Here is an 18,846-nt window from a genome sequence, read left to right as displayed (position 1 = left end):
AGAGAGAGAGAGAAGGAAAGAGAGAGAGAGAGAGACAGAAAGAACGGAAAGAAAGAAGGCGGGAAACGCGAATATCTATCGAAGCCTTTAAAAATGTCTCTTTTCTCTGTTGAAACGACGTAAAGAAACACACCGCCTCTAGCACGTAGGCTGATCTGAATCGGACTGCTGTCCTACGAGAAGCTAGCCGTGTTCTTTCTCTCCGGGCTCATCTCTCCCACTCTTTCTTTCCTTTTACGCTTTCCTATCTCTCTCTCTCTCTCTCTCTCTCTCTCTCTCTCTCTCTCTCTCTCTCTCTCTCTCTCTCTCTCTCTGTCGCTCTCGCTCTTCCTCTTACTCTTTCGTTCTCCTTCTCTCTTGTTCTATACGTCGGCCCTACGTTTGAAAAGTCTTTTAGGCCAAATCGGTAACGTACAGCCTGGCCCCTACTACTGTACGTCAAACCTTTCGGTTTCTCTATTAGAAAGACGCTTAGGGAATCTCGCATTGTATAATATCTATGTATTTGGATGATAAAATATGATGGGATAACTATGATATCTATGATAGAGTATGAGAGTTTGCAAAATTAATCGATCGATACGTAGATCGATCTTCGCGAGAGATCGATGAAGAAATGTATTTGTTTGATCAGACGTAATTGAGTATTTAAACTACTCAAGCCGAATTCAAATCGCGTTAGGACTTTACGAATAACGCGATCTTTGTTACGACAAAATCGTCATATTTTTGTAGGTTCACGAGTTACGTTATTTCTTCTTGTCGTCCCAAGTAATTTATAACAACGTCTATGCAACGTCGAAAGGGAGGATACGAAATTACGTCGCATTCCAACGATTCTAAAAGAGAGGAGGAATTCGGGCATCTTTTTCCTCTTCCTTCTCTTCGAACAAACTCTTACAAGAACGTCTTTTTGCTTGGGAACAAAACGAACGCGTTGTAATAAATTTTCCACATCGAGATCGTTAACGTTTTCCATGGAATAAAGGAGCGTACGATGGAACGCGGTTCGGGAGAGTTTTTTCGGCTGTAAGAAGAAAGAGAAACGAAAAGAAGACGAACGCTGTTTATCAAGCCATGAAATAAGCCAAACTTCCGTCAGATACCGTTATGCGCGGTGCACGTATCTGTGTGTGCGTACGTGAGCATAGCACGTGCATGTAATGCAGAAGGTTCGTGTCGAAGGAAGCGTGTAATAACCCAAGAACCGTAAGAGTACTTAACGGCTCGGACCCGAGTTCGATCGGGACGAATTTCAAATATAAAAACGATCGGATATGGTAAATCTCCTATTCAAAGATCAAACTACTCACAGCGCTCGCGCACGTCCTTATCCCTCCTTCTCCCTCATACACTCGATCGTAGATCCTCTTCGTTAAATATTCGTTAATACCATCCGGTGGTGAGATCCACCGAGTAATCAACGACCACCAACATATCGAGAAAATAATACGTAATCGTAATGTCGATCGACGATCGAGAGTTCTCGCGAAATGATGATTTTGTTTTTCTTTTTTGGCTAATCAAAAATGGCGTTCGCGTAAAAACAGGTGAAAACGTTGTTGGTGTTGCGTTCTACCTGGCGGATGAAACCACCATGGATTGACCAGGGCTGATCGTTGGTTGCTGGTACCCTCGCCGACAGGGGCGTACATCCTCCACCGACTACGTCACGCCCGTCACTACCGCCCTGTACGGTTGCACCCCTGACTACTGCCTTCAATCCACCACCACTACTACCACCTCCGCCACCACCACTGCTCTCTCTCTCTCTCTCTTTACCACCTCTTTCTACCTCTCATTCTCCCCCTCTCCCTCTTTCTCCCGGGATTCCTGTCATTTCCCCTTCCTCGACGTACGCAAGAGGGTTGCAAGGTTATACCCACCGCCTCCTCCAACGTCGTTGTCGTCGTCGTCGTCGTCGTTGTCGTCGTCGTCAACGACGTCCTCCGAACGACCAACCAACCTTCTCCCGCCACCTCCACCTACGATTCCACCGTCCAGAACCCAGACCTAGCCACCCCCGCCACGCATTCTCTCTCCTCTTCCTCAGCCCACTGCTCCGCTGCTACTGCTTTCCTTGCTTTACCCTGCCCTGCTCTGCCTAGCGTTGCCTTGCCTTGCCTTGCCTTGGCTTTCCTTTCCGTTCCTTTCCTTGCCATGCCATGCCATCCCTTCGCGTTCCTTTCCTTTCCACGCACAACCACCACGGCCATCACTTTCGCTAGAAAGTCCTCCGACCGATTCTCTACGTGGGATGGTCTTCAGCCAGGGCTGACGTTGCAAGGGGCGGCGCACCATCGTCATCCCGATTTTTCCCTCCACCTTCTTATCTGTCCTTTTTATTTCCCTACTTGTCCTTGTCCTCCTCCATCGCACTCGAAAAAAAGAGATTCTTATTCTCGGTCTCGATCGATATTTTATACAGGCAGCTCCGCTCCATCGCATTATTTTTATTTCAATTTGGCTTAAATTTCGATCGACTAGTATTCGATGGAATGAGAATTGAAAGGATTTTTTAAATGGATCGATGATTTTTACGAAGGTCGACTCGACAATATGTTTTTTTAACCAGACGTGCATCGCGAGCCTTTTGTGCGCGTCCTAGCGAGGAGACGACTTTCTATAACCATTAGAAACGAAGGCCGGTGTTTCCTTTGACATTTGTTAGTCAAATGAGGCAGGTGACACCGAAGCGTCTCGCTTCGGAGTATCAACGACACCGCCGATAGGCGCGAAAAATATTGCCTAGCGTGAGCACGACCAGAGTAACCTTTTAAAGAGATATAGGACGACTTCCTTTTTACTATTCGAAGAAGGAGAGATCGATACTTTGTAATGGACAAGCGGATAAGAATGCACTTGATGGTAAATTAACGAAAGAGGCAACAATTTTTTATGGCGGTAAAAAAAAAACAGAAAAGAAAAGAAAGAAAGAAAGAAAAAATACAAATGCAACAAGTTAAAGAAAAATATGAAACGTATTAGCGGTAAAATGGCACGTGTGAAGCTTGCGACGGTCCTGAGCAAAGTACGACTGGAGGGGAGAACAACCTTGCAAGCCCTCATACCACGTAACAGCGAGTAGTTGCGCCGGTGGTGGTAGGGCCTGAATTTTTGGAGGTTGGCAGAATCAGCGAGGAAGGACGAAGGGGGTTGAAGAGCGTCAGAGGGGAAGTGCGTCGAGTACGAGGAGGTAGAATGAGAAAGAGAGAAAGTGAAAAAGGGGAGGGAGAAAGGAGGCAGAGCAACCTGCACCCGGCAACAGCCCCCGACCTCGGAAGAACTAATCATTAACCTCCTTTCACCCTCCCTCAAACGTTGCTTCTAACTCGAGCACCTTCGCTTCACTTTCACCTGTACTTCTATCTCTATATATCCTTCTCTCTCTTTCACTTTCCTCGACGCTGTTTGATCGTCTACTATCTCCCTCATTTTCCTTTTATCTTACTATAGATTAGATCGTCCGAAACCAGCCAAGTTTTCGAATGACTGTTATACTACAACTACTACTACTACTACTACTACTACTACGTTACGTCACTTTCGCCAGTCTCTAACTCGTTCTCGTTCCTCTATCCCTTCCTCCCTCCCACCCACCCACCCTCCTCTCTCTCTCTCTCTCGACTTCGATTTCGAACGTCCTATCGACCTCCAAACCTTGACGTGACTTTCCGTGCGTACACGTTCGCAACCCCACGTCGCCACCCTCCGTAAAGCAGCCACCAGGCTTGCCTCGATATCGGCGATCTTTAAAGTCGATATCCCTCTACGCTCGAGCAGCTTTACGCACGCGTTACTTAATTCTCGTCTTTAATTCTCAATGGAAGAGAGATATCTGCGTATTCGATGTCTTGGTCGGAATTCGACTTTTATCTTGATAGATGATTAAGAAGAGAAAAAAAAAGAATGAAAAGAAAAGAAAAAAGAATGGATGAGATAATTAAGGATAACAGCGAAGAGCTTTTGCTTTTGAGAAAATACATTGAAATTAAGTTATCGATTTAATTGTTATTAACGAGAATGACGAGGTAATATTTTTCGAGGTTGGATCGAATCGAGGGAAAGGAAAGCGCGAGGGTGGTCGATCGTAGACACGGACGATCCTCGATTTAAATAATTCAATGGACAAACGAAAGAGAACGGAGTCGGTATGCTCTCGACGCGGTGTTGTATCTTTGCGAACGATCGATGTCATGGGGGGTGAGGGTGGAGATACGCGGTTCGTGGAAACGGATACATACGTATACACCGTGTGCCTGTGTGTGTGTGTACGTGTACGCGCGCGCACACGCGAACGCGCGCGCGTGCACGCGTACATCGGCATGGAGTAGACGAAATTACTCCATTTTGTGCCGGCTACGTGGGAATTAGCCCTTTATCCGCTTATGTATCTTGATTTATGCGCCGTGTACGGCCGATACGATCTTCGGGTAAGTTCGCTTCGCCAGCACTGCGATCGGAGCCGATATTGCGAAATGAATGTCACGTGACGAGCGCGTTAATGACGTTGTTCAAAGTACGTAAAAATTTGGTGTAATTAGGAGCGACCCGAACCGTTCGAAAATTTCGATCGCACGATAATAATGAAAACCGAATGATTTGTGCGAAAGAGAAAGATTATTATTACGTTTCCGATGACGTCCGTAACGAATCGATTAGATTAGAACGAATTGGCGAAAAACACGAACGTGGAGAAAGAGAGAAAGCAACAGAGAGAGAGAGAGAGAGAGGGGGGGGAAGAAAAAAAATAATAAAGGAAAGAAGGAGAAAGTGAACTCTCGCGAGGTAGCAGAAGGTCGAGCTTTACTGCGAACCAGGAGCGGAAGGGTGTGCGCTGCTGCGCGTGCCGGTATATAGCCAAAAAGGGAGAAGGAAAGAGAGAAAGAGATGGAGAGAGGGCTAGCGCAAAGATGCAACGCGCACGTCTATTGATTCTCTCTTCGCCCGTGAAGGTCTCCGTGCGTGTGTCCCACTCGCTTTTCCCGCCACACGCACAAACGCACTTTGCGCGCGCGTACTCGTACTTGTGTCCGAAAACTCGAGTGTACTATCTCTCTCTCTCTCTCCCCCTTTCTCTCTTTTACTCTTACTTCTATGTATTCTATTCTCGGTCATATGCATAACACAAAAGCGAAATCCGACAGGCTCAAAGTAGAAGAAGAAGAAGAAGAAGAAGAAGAAGAAGAAGGAGGAGGGAAGAAGTCGAACTGGATTCTGCAACATCCCTTCCGTGCATTCCTCCAACTGTGAACTTCCTCGCTCTCTTTTCTCGGCTGCATAAAGAATTAGAAGCACGAGAAAGAGAGAGAGAGAGAGAGAGGAGAGAAACGTTTACACGTGCGAGCGTTCGCACAAAAAAATATTATCCTCCTTTTGAATAACTCGCGATCTCCTTTCGCGCTTGCATCCTGTTATTGCGTTACACAGAGAAACAACAAACGACGAAGGATAATATCTCCGATCGATTATTTTCAAACGTTGATACAATTTACGGCTTCAAAATCTATTTGCCAACCGCAAGATATTCAGTTATCGAGAATATACGGGGAAAAAAATATCTATCAAAGTCGATGTTAGATATCATTAAACGGCTAATCGAGCGTTAAATCGTTTAAGAGAAAAGAAAAACAAAGAGGGAAAAAAAGAGATGAGAACGAAAGCAAAAGAAAATAAAAACTCTTATTGGAAAGAAACGTCCTTGTTATCTTACCAAAAGTCCTCGATGCAATGACACTTGTAATTTCTTTTCGATCTTCCTCTTCTTTTTTTCTTCCTTAACGAAAATAAGGATAAAGCCGAGTAACTCGGTTCGTACGAACGAGTTCGAACGAATAAGAATTTCTTTATTCTCTTCTTAATTATAAGAATCGATTCGCGTTTCACTCGCGAAAGAGTGAAAGATGCGTACAAAGAGGTACCGTAACCTCTACTGCCGAGTAGAAAGATGCAAAGGCTCTTGGTATATATCTCTCTAAAAGTCATTCGAGGAGCGTGCACAAGGATATATGTATATACATATACGCACATTTGGTATATACACAAACGTTGTATGTATATACACAATACAACGCGTTTGTCGGAATGTCATCGTTAGAAGCTAGAACGGTCGAATCCTTAGATAAGTAAGTATAATTTCGAAGCTTCAACGTTCGCGAAACGATAAACACTAGCTTTGTCATTGCTAGGCAAAAAAAAGAGAGGGAGAGAGAGAGAGAGAGAGAAAGAGAGAAATAATTCCCATGAAATTTCACGTAATCCCTATTAATGATATTTATTTCAATACGAGCTACGAAATTCCTAGAATTTCGAGTTTTTCTACAAATTCCACGAATACGGGTTCTTTTTACAACGGAACGCATAAATACTTTTCGTTCTCTCTCTCTCTCTCTCTCTCTCTCTCTCTCTCTCTCTCTCTCTCTCTCTCTCTCTCTTCTTTCTTTCTCCGTAGCGTTATTTCTTATTCGTAAGATAAGAAAGAAACGTGTAAACGCTCATAAAGCTGAAATATTATCTGGTTAATACATATAAAATGTATGTACGTTCGCGTTCAATTTGTAATTTTCAAGCGTTTCGAATATTCGACGATTGCGATCGGTTATCTTTGACCTCGATCGATGTTTTTCTCGTTGCTTAGGTTTTTTTTCTCTTTTCTTTCCTTTCTCTCTCTCTCTCTCTCTCTCTCTTTTTCTTTTTTCTAAAAATACGGACAAAGTTTTTGATCGATCACGCGAAAGATCAAGAAGAAAGGAAGAATTCTTTTTTCCAAGGTGCATTATAGAGGTTAAGAAAAAGGCGACTATCAAAGACGACCGAATAAAAACGTTGCCAACAAAAGAATACGGAAGGAAGACGCTCGTCGAGAATTCTTGAAATGGATGCACAATTAACGATTCCCATATCCGGCATTTTCACTTTTTATTCTCTGCGTACTTTCTTTTCACACTTTCACGCGTATATATGCGTTCGTAATTTTTGGAACAACGGAACTAGCGGAAATTCGTTTGTACATATCCGGAAAAAAAAAAAGAAGAATCCAAGTACGAAGCGTGACATTTAACGCGAGGAAATAATTCGAACTCGCTTATTGGCTACTACGCGAATCAAAACGATTATCGGGGATGTCGATCGAGTCAAGTGCGCGTTCATTTTATTTTTTATTTTCTCCTTGATTAAATAAAACGCGATAATAATATATTTCTGGAAAATAAAATGTTTTTATAGTTATAAAAAAGAAAGAATGAAAAAAGAAAAAATGCGAAACGTTTGCTCGACGTCATCGTACGATATATAAACGCATAATTGCACGTTTTCGTTCGCGACACCTAAGAACAGTATATCGTTGACACGCGCTCTCCTACCACATCCGTCACGTAAAAAACAAACGCGAGAAACGCATACGTACGTGCGTACGTACATAAGATGCGTATAGCGCGCGCGCGTGTGTATGTATATATATATATATAAATAAATATATATATATATGCACACACATCGCACACAGAGCGTAGATTCTCTCTAGGAAGAAACGCGGGCTCGTCGCGCTTTCGAATTCTCGGAGGCGCGGATTTAGGTCGGAGGAGGTACATAATCGGTGACGAACGAAGTTCGAGGAACAACTGTCAAACGACAGAGGCGGCGAATATCAAAGGATAACGAGCGGAAGCGCGTTTAAAGTTCGAACTATAAAATAGAAAGAATATAAAACAATAGTGAGAAGGTGAAGAGAGAAGGGGGGAGAGAGGGAGGGAGAGAGAGAGAGAGAAAGAAAGGAGTAAGAGACTTACGAAAAGTCGGTGGCACCTTCTCTCATCCGTCCTCCCACCTCGATCCCGTGACCCTTTGCTTCCTTCCTTCTTCCACTCGACGCTCGAGCTCACTTCTTAACCCTTTCACGACGTACCACGACCCGTTGACGAGAAGAAACGTGGGAACGATGCATCGTAATTCCGCATCTCCCTTCTTCCTTCTATCTCTTCCTCTTTTCCCCTTTCGCTCTCTCTCTCTCTCTCTCTCTCTTTCCCTCGAAACGTTAGAAAAAGCGGCAAGCTCGAGCCGACGACGTTTCGTTCGAAATTTTCTTCGAGCTCGCGCGACTCGTTGAGAACGAATTTTGACGGAGCGACAAATTCAATCCTTATCACCGTCCGTACGCTGCCAGCAGCGAGGGAAACTGAAAAACGATGGATCGGGAGCCTCGTGGACGCCCCTTGTCACATACGCCGAAAGGACGAGCATGTTTCTCCTTAAGAACGTTCGCAGCGCTACCTATCGAAAGCGGGAATCGTTACATCACCGTACAAACTCACGACGCGGGCTTTTCGGATCGCCATTTCGGGTATCGCTCGATCGTCGTACCCGATCGTGCAAGCGACGATTCCTCTGTTTCTTAATGAAATCAAACTGTTCGTGGTACTTTTTAAACGTTTAATCTTCCCTTTAATCATTAAATCTTACAATCAATGCTCATTCATCCGATCGCAATCCACTCGCCGATCCTTTCAGATCCATACAAATTTCATAAATAATATTAAATCAACGATTAATACTTGTGAGAGTGCGACGTGTACATGTCTCTCTTTTTATTACAGAGTCTGTACAACTTTTACATCGTAAGTCACGTCGAATACCCGCGAACAGCGAAACACCGACGTTTCGTAATATACGAAATCGTCTCGACGCGTATTCGATTAATCGTTATCCTATTGTCAGGAAAAGGATTTAATACGTCGAATATTCTATTATGAAATATGTTCAATTTATTACTACACACGCCGAACCATCATTAACCGACGATCAGTATGTTCCCTTGGAAACTATACTGCGGAACCTGGAGATTCAACGGAGCTGGACCTTTTCTGATTCTACCGCTGGCGTCGTAATGCGAACCATGACACGGACAATAATAACCACCGAAATCTCCGGCATTCGCAACGGGTATACAACCCAAATGCGTGCATACGCCGATTAGAATCAACCATTCCGGTTTCTGCGTCCTATCGCTATCGTGTTGTGGATCACGGAGAGAGGCTACGTCGACCGCGGCTTCTTTGTTGATTTCGGCTGGCGTTCTAAGAGATGGGAAATTTCAAATTCTATACTTATTTTACACGATATACTTGGAAAGGCAATATCATCAACGCGTACGAAGAATACATTTGAAATGTGCACGCCTATGTAAAAACGTTTCTGCGAGAACATACCTGTGTCTGACAAATACAGGCTTGCCGCGCCATTTGAACGCTACGTTCTTTCCTTCCGGCACGTCGTCTAGATTTACTTCTATCTTCGACAGTGCCAATACGTCGGCACCTGCGCTCAAAGTCGCTACAAGATCGTAGACTATTGTTTTGGTGGAATAAGCTGCGGCTAAACCAGTACCTGAAAATAAAATTTTTGATAAAGCGACAACTGTTCTATCTTTCCCAGTGGATAGACCGACCATACCTGCTGCCAAAACGTAAGAGAACGATTTCCTAGACGCAGCGCTTTCGCGACTTTTCGCGTACGGATCTTTAACTTCGTCTCTGCGGTAGTTCACAAAGTCTGGAACTTGGATGTCGGAGTGAGCCATGCGAGACTGTTGTATTTGCGTGGATGCTGCGAAAGAAACGTACTTTTGAAAAGTTTATAAGCGTGAGACGAGTTACGTGCTAACTGGGTAATGACATAACTTTCTCCCTTGTTGTCTTTTTTTTCGTAATCCGTCGAAAGAGATCTACGTACACGAGTTTAAATCCACGTACGAGTACGCTACAATGACGATTATATAATCGAATGAAAAAGTTCGACGTTATCAAAGGGACCGAAGAATCGCGATTTATGCAAATAGGGAATGCATCAGGACCAACCTGAGATACTTGAGTTAACTCTTACAACTCCAGAAATAATATTCTGCTGCATAGTATCACTGAGTATAGGTGTGACGGGAGCAGGAACGACAATCGGTGGTCTTTGAACCTTACCAGTCGCTGCGACCGTTCTTCCTCCATTTGAAACAACCGTCACCGTCGCCTTCAAATACGGCGAAATATTCGCAGATCTCGCGATCACATTCATTTTTACGCGAAGACTTACGCAAAAATGAACGGACAGCTAAGTCGCAATAAACGAGCAGACTACCAAGACGTTATTTCGAACAGATGGCACTGCGATCTGCGAGAGGTATGATCTAAAAGTAGACGTTACATAAAATCACATTTCTTCTCCGAACACTTTCTACACAAAGATATCCTAAATGAATTTCTTCGTTAAAAAAACGAGTAAACGACTTCGTCGATTCCATATTAACTGATATTATTTTCATCGAAAAGGAAAAAAGAACGCACGAACGATACGATATTTCCGATTTACGAACACGACGAACTTTCTCGATACATATTTCGATAGTACTCGTCGAAATGCAACAGAGGGATCGTTGTTGTTCAACGTTCGTTGTTCGTTCAATAAAAATAGTACCTTGATAATGTGTCTACAGAATTTCGCAAAATAATTTATTTGAAGCAATTCCTCCTCCCTCTCTCTCTCTCTCTCTCTCTCTCTCTCTTTCGTCATCGTTCGTCTACCATTCCGATGTACGAAATGCGTTCGTCTAGAGAAATAATTTAACTATATAATTTCGTAATAATTCGATACTACTTTTACGTATACCATGGATAATTATAAATGACAATAGTTGGTAGTATAGGACAATTCGAGCATTACCAATCAGAGGCGTCGGAAAAACGCCGAACATGGCGGTCGCGACGAATTCGTTTGATAGCTGGTTAAGCAAAAAATTACAAGCACTAAATACGGACGAGGGTGTTTTCGGATCGTACATCAAAGGAATATTGGAGGGCGATGAAACGGAGGATGAAAAGATCGAGGCGCTTGAAAGCATACTCGCGGGCATAACGGTGAGGACGGCACGGATTGTAAGGTTAGAATGTGCTTGCTGTACGTAGACGAGATTCGTTAGCCGGTCAAAAATAGCAGAAGCTGTGTTTATATGGCGTTCTGGCATGTACATTCTTATGGAAATAATACGAAAGTATCTGCTTTACGTAACATATGATTTTATTAGCATGGCCCTATAATTCTTTATTTTGTTTATTTCTTAACGTATCAGAAGTAACTTGCATATTTTTGTTAAATATTTCATGTGCGAGTATGTATGCGTTTGCGATAACTATACGCATAGAACGAAACGATACGACCGATTTCGATTCGTTTTAGTCTAAAGGAATTATTTAACCTCTAACGTAATAAAATGATGGAAATCTTTATATCCCTTCTTTATAGGAGGACAATATAAGCAAGCACGTAGCCGAAATCTTAAGCGCTTGGGCAGAATGGTTACCAACCGAGGAAGTTGCCAGTCCTAACGTCCCTACCGAGGACGTCGATGTCAGATTGGCACGTATGTTGGAGTCGCAGAGCCTTCCTACTACCACTCAAAGAAGTTACACGGAGGAAGAAAGGCGAATACGCGAAGCTATATTGGCCCAGTACAGTCAAATGTCCGATGAAGGCGATAGCGAGGGTGACGGGGAAGAGGACGGCGCAGGGGGTGGAGACTGCGGAATCGAAAAGAATTTGAACGCTGCTACCATAGCGCAACAAGAAAGAGAAAGGAGAGAGAAAGCAAAGTTAGAAAGTCAAAAAAAGAAAGAAAAAGATAAGGAAGACAGGTAAGCTTTTTGATTTTAATATTCCTTTACGTACTCGCAAGAGAAGAATATAATTGGTACTTGTTTACATTATAGAGAGAAACAGAAGCAATTAAAAGAGGAGAAAAAAGAGAAGCGCAAGACACAGAAAGGAGAGAGAAGGAGGTAGCACGATCGTGAAGAAATCGTACAGTCGCTTCCTCATTTTAAAACAAGTGGATCCCATTATGGGCTGATTTACTTATCCATGTTTCCTCTTTCGCATGCAAAAGTCTATCGTTCATTAATCCCTCTTTTATCATCGGAAAGAAACACATGCACGATTTTTCAAGCGAATTATGCGATGCTTCTTCGTCGAGATAATACGTACTTCGTATCTCTTATGGCATAATAGCGAATCTTCTCGTGCCTTCGATCTGTCTGATATACACCATCTTTCGGTATAACATCTCTCCATAGAGACTCTCCTATCCATTTATCCTTTTTCTACTTTCTTTACGATATCCACGTTCGTTCGTATTTCGCGGTCTGCATTCAGAGCTTGTATACGAGTAATATTCACAGCTCCGTTAAATTTTATAGTTAAAAATTGTTCAAATTATCGATGTATATACGTATTGTACTTACCAGTATGCATGGCATACTGTCTTTTTTCTTTTTTTTTCTTTTTTTTTGATTAAATGAATCACATATTTAATACTGATATGTTAAATAAACTGCTCTAATCGCTATAGAGAAATTTTCTCTGTAATTGTATCTCATTGAAAATCCTTGCCGTTAATTGGGATCAAACAACAATTCCTCCGTCGTTCGCTATAATTTTCTTTATTAGTATATATTTACACACAAGATACCGAGTCGAAACCGAGTCATCTTGGTATTGCATTAATAATGAAAGACAAACGCAGTAAGATAAGAACAAACGAACAAATGATACAAAAGATGATGATGCTTCAGTATCGTATCATTACATATACTTTTCTTTATACTAATGTCATTATCATAATCGTTTATCGTTAGCAATTCTCTCTTGTTTGCTATAATTAAAGTTGCAGGCATAAATTGACGACGATTCGCACTTACACGACGGTCGTACGCGTAACACAAGGGACCGTCCCGTCGTTTTAACGCGAAAATTACAAATCATCGTGCATCGTCTCTCGCAGCTCTATCTCTCTGTCTCTGTCTCTGTCTGTCTCTCTCTCTCTCTCTCTCTCTCTCTCTCTCTCTCTCTCTCTCTCTCTCTCTCTCTCCTTTCTTTTCTTCCTTTTTCGTTTTTCCTCTTCTCGATTCGTCGACGTTCTTACTGATACGAACAAGAAAGAAAGAGAAAGAGAGAGAGAGAGAAAAAAAAAGAAAACGAAGGGTTGAAGATTGATCAACGACTCATCGGCAAATACGAAGGATGAGGGACAACCCGATAAAAAGAAGTTGACGGCTATAAGAAGAAAGAGAAGAGAGAGAGAGAGAGAGAGAGAAAGACAAACGACCTTTAATCCTTCGTTTTCTCTCTCCATCATCTCGTCTTCGATCAAGGATCGGACAAACGTTTCGTTTGTTCTTCAAAGACGGAACAACTCGTCGGGATCGATTATTCTACGCGACGCTCGTTCTAAAAAGGTTCGGATGAAATAAGCCTCGTTAAATACGCGCAAATTCAAAATGGCGTACAACTACCTCCTATGATTGTCCTTCTACTCTCGACGATGCGCTACTACAAAGTGAAATGATTGACGTTCGAATACGGGTCGCGCATTTATTTGTTTTTTTTTTTTTTTTTTGACGATATCATGTTATCGAAACTCGAGAGAGAGCATCGAGGGATGAAAAGGGAGAGTGAAGTTGATGGTTGGTTGGTAGGAAGTGGTCGTGTCTCTTCGTTCGCCCGACGATGATAGTTCGTTTTCTCTCTTTTTACCTATTCTCCTTAGAACGCGTCACGCATACAAGTTTTATTAACTAACTTTAAAATTGATAGATCTATCCACGTTGTTAACTCGATAATTAGTTTTACAAACTGCTTTTTTTTGTTTTTTTTTGTTTTCTTCTAAGAAGATATACGCTAGAGCCTTTTACACGCACGCACGCTCGCACGCTGGAGGGGGTTTTTTCATTCTTTTTAGAGACAATTTTTCCTCTCTTTCTTTCGTTATACGTTCGTTAAAACATTTATATCTCTAAGGTCATATTCGTCCCCTTTCAACTCGGATCACGTTCGTTCGTAATATCCAGGACTAGAGAGCAAACGCCCCTTTTTCGTCCGCGATCTTGTTTTTCTTTTTTCTTTTTGTGCGGATCGATAAAAGTATTTTACTCTCCGTTTCTCACTCTCTCTCTCTCTCTCTCTCTCTCTCCCTCTCTCTCTCTCCATCTCCCATCGCACATTTTTCTTCCGTGTATGAAATCGGGATCGATACAATTATCGAATTTATTTTCGTTCTTTTCTCTTCGAACCTACGCACGGATACACGTATGACTGTGCGCGAATGCGTTTCTTCGACGCAGATTATACAACAGTGTCTCCTATACACATACAATTTGATCCCGCTGTATATAATAATGAACACAACTAAAAACTTAGGGCTGTACAATTATCCTTTTTTTTTTCTTCCTCTTCTCCTTCCTTTTTTTTTTGTTTTTGTTTAGGGTACCCCGAGTTTTTATGGGGTTATATTACTTAATGCTCTATTATTTCTATGTTAATTACTATATTTAACTCGTTTTTTGCTTGCGTGATTTCTCTTAATACATACTTGTATATAATATGTATATGCAAAGTAATACGCGCACAAGTGTGTATAATATATAGGTATGGATATATTATATATACACGTACGCGTAAATATGATTCATTCTTTCACTCTTTCTCTCTCCCTCTCTCTTTCGGTCTTCTGTATTCTCTCTCTCTCTCTCTCTCTCTCTTTTTCTTTCGTACACGCAAACACACATCGTACATACTTTTTGAAGCACCCGCGCATACACACATATTACTAAAACGTTATTTTATACACAGTTTGATATCTCCTTCACTGTATATGCTCGGTTTCCTTTTCATCTGTTTTTTTTTTTTTTTTCATTTCTTTCTTATATAGTCACTACGAACATTAAAGTTGCAACTCCTCTCTTCGTTCGAGTTCATCGAACGCATCTCGCGAAAAGATATTTGTTATTTCTTCATTTTTCTTCTCCCCCCTTTCCCTTTCCTCGTTTAGATTTTTCGCGAACGGCAAATTGAAGAACGCTGCGATAAAATTGATTAAGGAACAAACGAAACAATAATTAGGCGTGTTAATGGACAACAACGATAAACAATGCCGGCAATTTTGTTGAATTACGAATACGTATATATGTATTTTCGGTGTATCATCGACATTCGCAACAATTTTCTTTCTTTTTCTTTTTTTTTTCTTTTTCAAAAGAAGACTATTCGTATTCTTTTCTATTTTTGCGACGAACGCGGATCTTTTCAAACGACATATAATATACGGCGATACGTGTTTTCGAAGAAAAGAAATAATTTTCAGAGTAGCGCTGATTCAAAATTTCGTTAAGTAAAGAAGAATCGATTTTAATCGTGATAAAAATTAACGACACGGGATAACACGCGCGGTATAAGCTAAACTTGAATCTTTTCTAATTGGAGATCCGAGGAAACACGACGTAAGAGTCTAGAAGATCTGCGAACGTTTTGTCGTTTTATATGTATGTATAAATACGCGATGAGGACGACACTAATTTGCAAGAACACGATTGATTTACGTCGTGATAATTGTGATGAAATTGTATACAATCAGTCAGTCTTGTTGCAAGTACTTTGTTGTTTTACGAGTTTATTGTTACGATCACTTACTCATCTACTTTTTTTGTCTTTTCTTTCAATGGACACTCGAACAAGAAAGATGGTGGTCCACGAGAATTTAATTAAACTAACGATCAGTCGAGAAAAGATATTACGCGAATCGATAATTCGTTAACATCTAATACACCTTCTTCGAAGCCAATGGGGTGGTTTAGGAAGGTAAAAGGGAGAAACTAAAGATGGTAAAATCAATGTCGTATGATCGTTCTAGCGCTGACATTTGACGAAGCTTATTTTCTATTACAAGCCTCTTAATTGGACCGAAGAGCACAATTATTGGTCCGACTATATAATCGTATGAAATCGTATGAAAGCGTGACGTGTGAACGATCGAACGAGATGGGCGAAATTTTCGAGCGAAGTTCCAATGGTAAGGAAAAAAAAAAAGTAAAAGAAAGAAAAGAAAAGAAAAAAGAAAGACACGGAAGAAAAATGAATGAAATCCTCGATCGTTCGAGTCTCGATTGAAGGGGGGGCCAAATTCTTTTGCGAATTCTACGATGAATATTAAGCTCGGATATACAATCATTCGTGATTCTACGAACTTCGTTAAAATCGACGCATCTAGACGACGTGAAAATTAGACAAGTATTACAATCTCTCGTTAAATCCATTCCGCGTTCATAAAGACGAGTGTTCCCTGGATATCTCATTGATTTTTGCGCCAACATCCAAAAAACGCTGGACGTCGATGAATAATCTCGGTGAATTAAAGTACAATCTATAAAGTGTGATATCGTTTTTTACATAAGATATCGCGTTGTTAACGTGTGACTGATAATATCGTAATCGTACGAACAATGATGATAATAATATAATAATATAATAATAACATTAATATTAATTGTAGTAAAAGTAAGGATAATAGTGATGATGATAGTAATAATAATAATAATAACAATAATAATAAAAAAGAAGCATTATCGATATATAAAGACAAATTCAAATGATATGGAAATTTCTGTGAAATTGGCATTTTACGTATTCGATTACGCAAGCAAATCGCGTGCTACTCAGGAATATATATCGCAGACTTAATTAAAAGCTGTACAATCCTACAAGATAATATTAAACTCTTCGTCAATGTTAATCATCTCTTCCCGTCTCTCTCTCTCTCTCTCTCTCTCTCTCTCCCTCCCCCTCTCACTCTCTCTCTCTCTCTCTCTCTCTCTCGCTCTCGCACACATTAATCGCGTAATTATAATCTTGTAGCAATAGCTTGTTTTTGCGATACTCATTATAAAGAAAATATTAGTGATTAATAGTAATGAAATTATTAACGATCGTTATTACTTCTTAATACCAGAGATCTAAGTAAGACAGTGGTAGTTTAATATCACAATAAGACTACACAGGCCTCGCGAAACTGGGGCACGCTTCGTTTATTTATTTTTTTTTTCTTTTTTATTTTTCATTTTAAGGTTGCTCCTTTCAAATTCTCATTATTATTGATCGCGATTTTCGTAGCCGCAGATGGTTACGAAAATTCGCTCAGATCTTCTCGCCGTGACGAGAAAAATAATCGGACGATAAAAAAGGAACGATCTTTTGAAACGTCGAACGTCTTCTTTATCCTCCTTATACTTTCTCATCGCCATAAACAGTTACCTACTACAAGTAATGAAAAATCCATTCGACACACTACACGGACGATATCTTTAAATTATAGTAGAATATTTTTAAGCTCGCTCTTGCGATCGCTTAAAAGGAAAAAATTATTATCTCGTTAGACCATCGATTAGCGCGACGTTATGCTTTTGAATGATATCGCGCGATCATCGATGAAAACCATTCGTGGTTACTCTCCTTAGAGAACAATATGTCGATCATTCGGAATAATTTTTGAAAGTAATTTCTCACGATATTGACGATTTATTCCGCGTGAAATCTCATGATATTTTGACGAGTCAGCAGCTTTGCCATTAAATAAATATATTTCGGATGGAGGGAACGATTGTCCCGCTAAACGAGAAAATAATCTGATACTCGAGCGACGTTACGCCATTTTAATTTAGGTTCCACCGTACTTGCAAGCGATGATCTGATATAACGACATATCCCATGTACTTCGCTACGATCAGCCAAACGAGGACGACGTTTGGATGTGCGATCTCGACCTCGTAGCTCGATATTAAGGGGGAGGGGCTGAGAATTTTATCGATAATATATCTTCTAAGCCCTTTTGGCATCGAGAACGTCAAGCGCGTTTACACGGGCCAGCCATTTCTAAGCGCACACACCCATGTGCTCGCTCTCACCACGTGCTCCTACGTTTCAACGACGACGTTTGATTTATCGAAACGATCAATTTTCCGATATTGCTCTTAGAAAATTGGAAAGCGTACTGTGTCTAAACTCGAAAAAAAAAAAAGAAACTTCGCTCGTTATATCGATCGATAATGACTTTCTCGATACGCTATGCGATGACGACGACGCGCTTTGATGATCGGTTCGAGTCGCTGATGATAATCCCCGCTCTTTTCGAAATAACTCTATCGAATTTACTCGTTTCCTTCGATTTCTTTAACTCGCGCACGAGACTACTATCCTATTGAGTAACATTCTACTCGATTACGTATCAAGCTTCTTCCTCCTATTACATGTACGCTATCCATGTTGCTATTCCATGTTGCTTTTCTTAGATCCAAAAACTTAGCCGAGAAAAGCTAACAAAAGTTGCCAGCTAACGATCGCTCAATCGTTCGATCTAAGAAAGAGAGGAAGGACGCAGAGAACGAACTCAAACGGAGGACGTTTAAAAGTGGCTAGCGTAAACCCGACTTCACAATATCGGTGGTAGGAAGGTTCCGGAGTCGTCGAGATTCGGGTCCAAGCTAGAAACTATGTCACCGGTCGAGGCGTGCCTGGACGTCGTTGTTTGAGCGCTACTGGCCAAGGCATGACTACTCGCGCTACCATTTAACTTGCTCTTTACGACAAGGCTGCTGCTACTCTTGGAATTGTCCGTTGTCGCTGCACCGCCGCTTTTTGAATTCTCCGACGTGCCGACCCTCTTCATGTGTTTATCGTGCTTGAGGTAGAGAGCAAGGAGACTGTACGGAGCGTATTCCATGTTGGAAGGTAGCTGCAACGCTTCGCTAACCGTCAGGCGCGTTACAGTTTGCGCGTGAGATGATTGAGACGTTTCGACGACCGCTGCCGTAGCGTTGCTGTTGTTACCGTTGTTACCGTTGTTCGCGTTCACCGTCGACGACGTCATCGTCGACGACGACGACGAGGAGCTCGCATGAGAGAAGGAAGAGCTCAGCAGCCACTCGTGGCGCACTGCCTCGTCGGGGGTCATGCGCTTCTTCGGATCCCACCTAAGAAATACAA

At 41.6% G+C, this 18,846-nt stretch overlaps 4 protein-coding genes across 13 annotated transcripts in view; 1 reads left to right on the top strand and 3 right to left on the bottom strand.

Annotated features, from left to right (window-relative positions):
* LOC127065056 (zinc finger protein chinmo) overlaps positions 1-8,295 on the bottom strand; it is a 44,676-nt gene extending 36,381 nt beyond the window's left edge. For 2 of the 8 annotated variants that reach the window (XR_007781940.1, XM_050996903.1), the window contains exon 1: positions 1,580-2,907. Coding sequence is in view for 2 of the 8 variants with exons in the window: in XM_050996903.1 (XP_050852860.1) it covers positions 1,580-1,655 (76 nt within the window). In the remaining 6 variants the exon portion in view is untranslated. Of the gene's footprint in view, positions 1-133; positions 1,291-1,313; positions 2,908-5,713; positions 7,768-7,787 lie in introns of those variants that run through there. The other 6 variants (XM_050996904.1, XM_050996910.1, XM_050996901.1 and 3 more) reach the window with 6 other exon arrangements.
* A 118-nt stretch (positions 8,296-8,413) lies between these two features.
* On the bottom strand, positions 8,414-10,150 carry LOC127065062 (cytochrome b-c1 complex subunit Rieske, mitochondrial). 2 transcript variants are annotated; one of them, XM_050996921.1, is made up of 4 exons: positions 9,966-10,150; positions 9,448-9,600; positions 9,204-9,381; positions 8,414-9,071 (listed from the first exon to the last, which is right to left on the bottom strand). In XM_050996921.1, exons 1-4 carry the CDS (start codon positions 10,057-10,059, stop codon positions 8,786-8,788), a joined length of 711 nt encoding a protein of 236 aa, XP_050852878.1. In that variant the 5' UTR covers positions 10,060-10,150; the 3' UTR covers positions 8,414-8,785. The 2 variants fall into 2 exon arrangements, with proteins under 2 accessions (XP_050852878.1, XP_050852877.1); XM_050996920.1 differs by having other exon boundaries at positions 9,852-10,149.
* A 364-nt stretch (positions 10,151-10,514) lies between these two features.
* On the top strand, positions 10,515-13,776 carry LOC127065064 (coiled-coil domain-containing protein 43). Its single transcript, XM_050996926.1, has 3 exons — positions 10,515-10,898; positions 11,284-11,672; positions 11,748-13,776. The coding sequence occupies exons 1-3, from the start codon at positions 10,734-10,736 to the stop codon at positions 11,818-11,820; spliced, it is 627 nt and encodes a 208-aa protein (XP_050852883.1). The 5' UTR covers positions 10,515-10,733; the 3' UTR covers positions 11,821-13,776.
* LOC127065051 (dual specificity tyrosine-phosphorylation-regulated kinase mbk-2-like) overlaps positions 12,461-18,846 on the bottom strand; it is a 122,275-nt gene continuing 115,889 nt past the window's right edge. For both annotated transcript variants that reach the window (XM_050996887.1, XM_050996888.1), the window contains one exon: positions 12,461-18,833. In XM_050996887.1, the coding sequence (XP_050852844.1) occupies positions 18,293-18,833 (541 nt within the window). In that variant the 3' untranslated portion in view covers positions 12,461-18,292. The remainder of the gene's footprint in view (positions 18,834-18,846) is intronic.

Source organism: Vespula vulgaris, chromosome 7, assembly GCF_905475345.1.
Source record: "Vespula vulgaris chromosome 7, iyVesVulg1.1, whole genome shotgun sequence".
NCBI lineage: Eukaryota > Metazoa > Arthropoda > Insecta > Hymenoptera > Vespidae > Vespula > Vespula vulgaris.
This window is presented reverse-complemented; position numbering and strand designations above follow the sequence as displayed.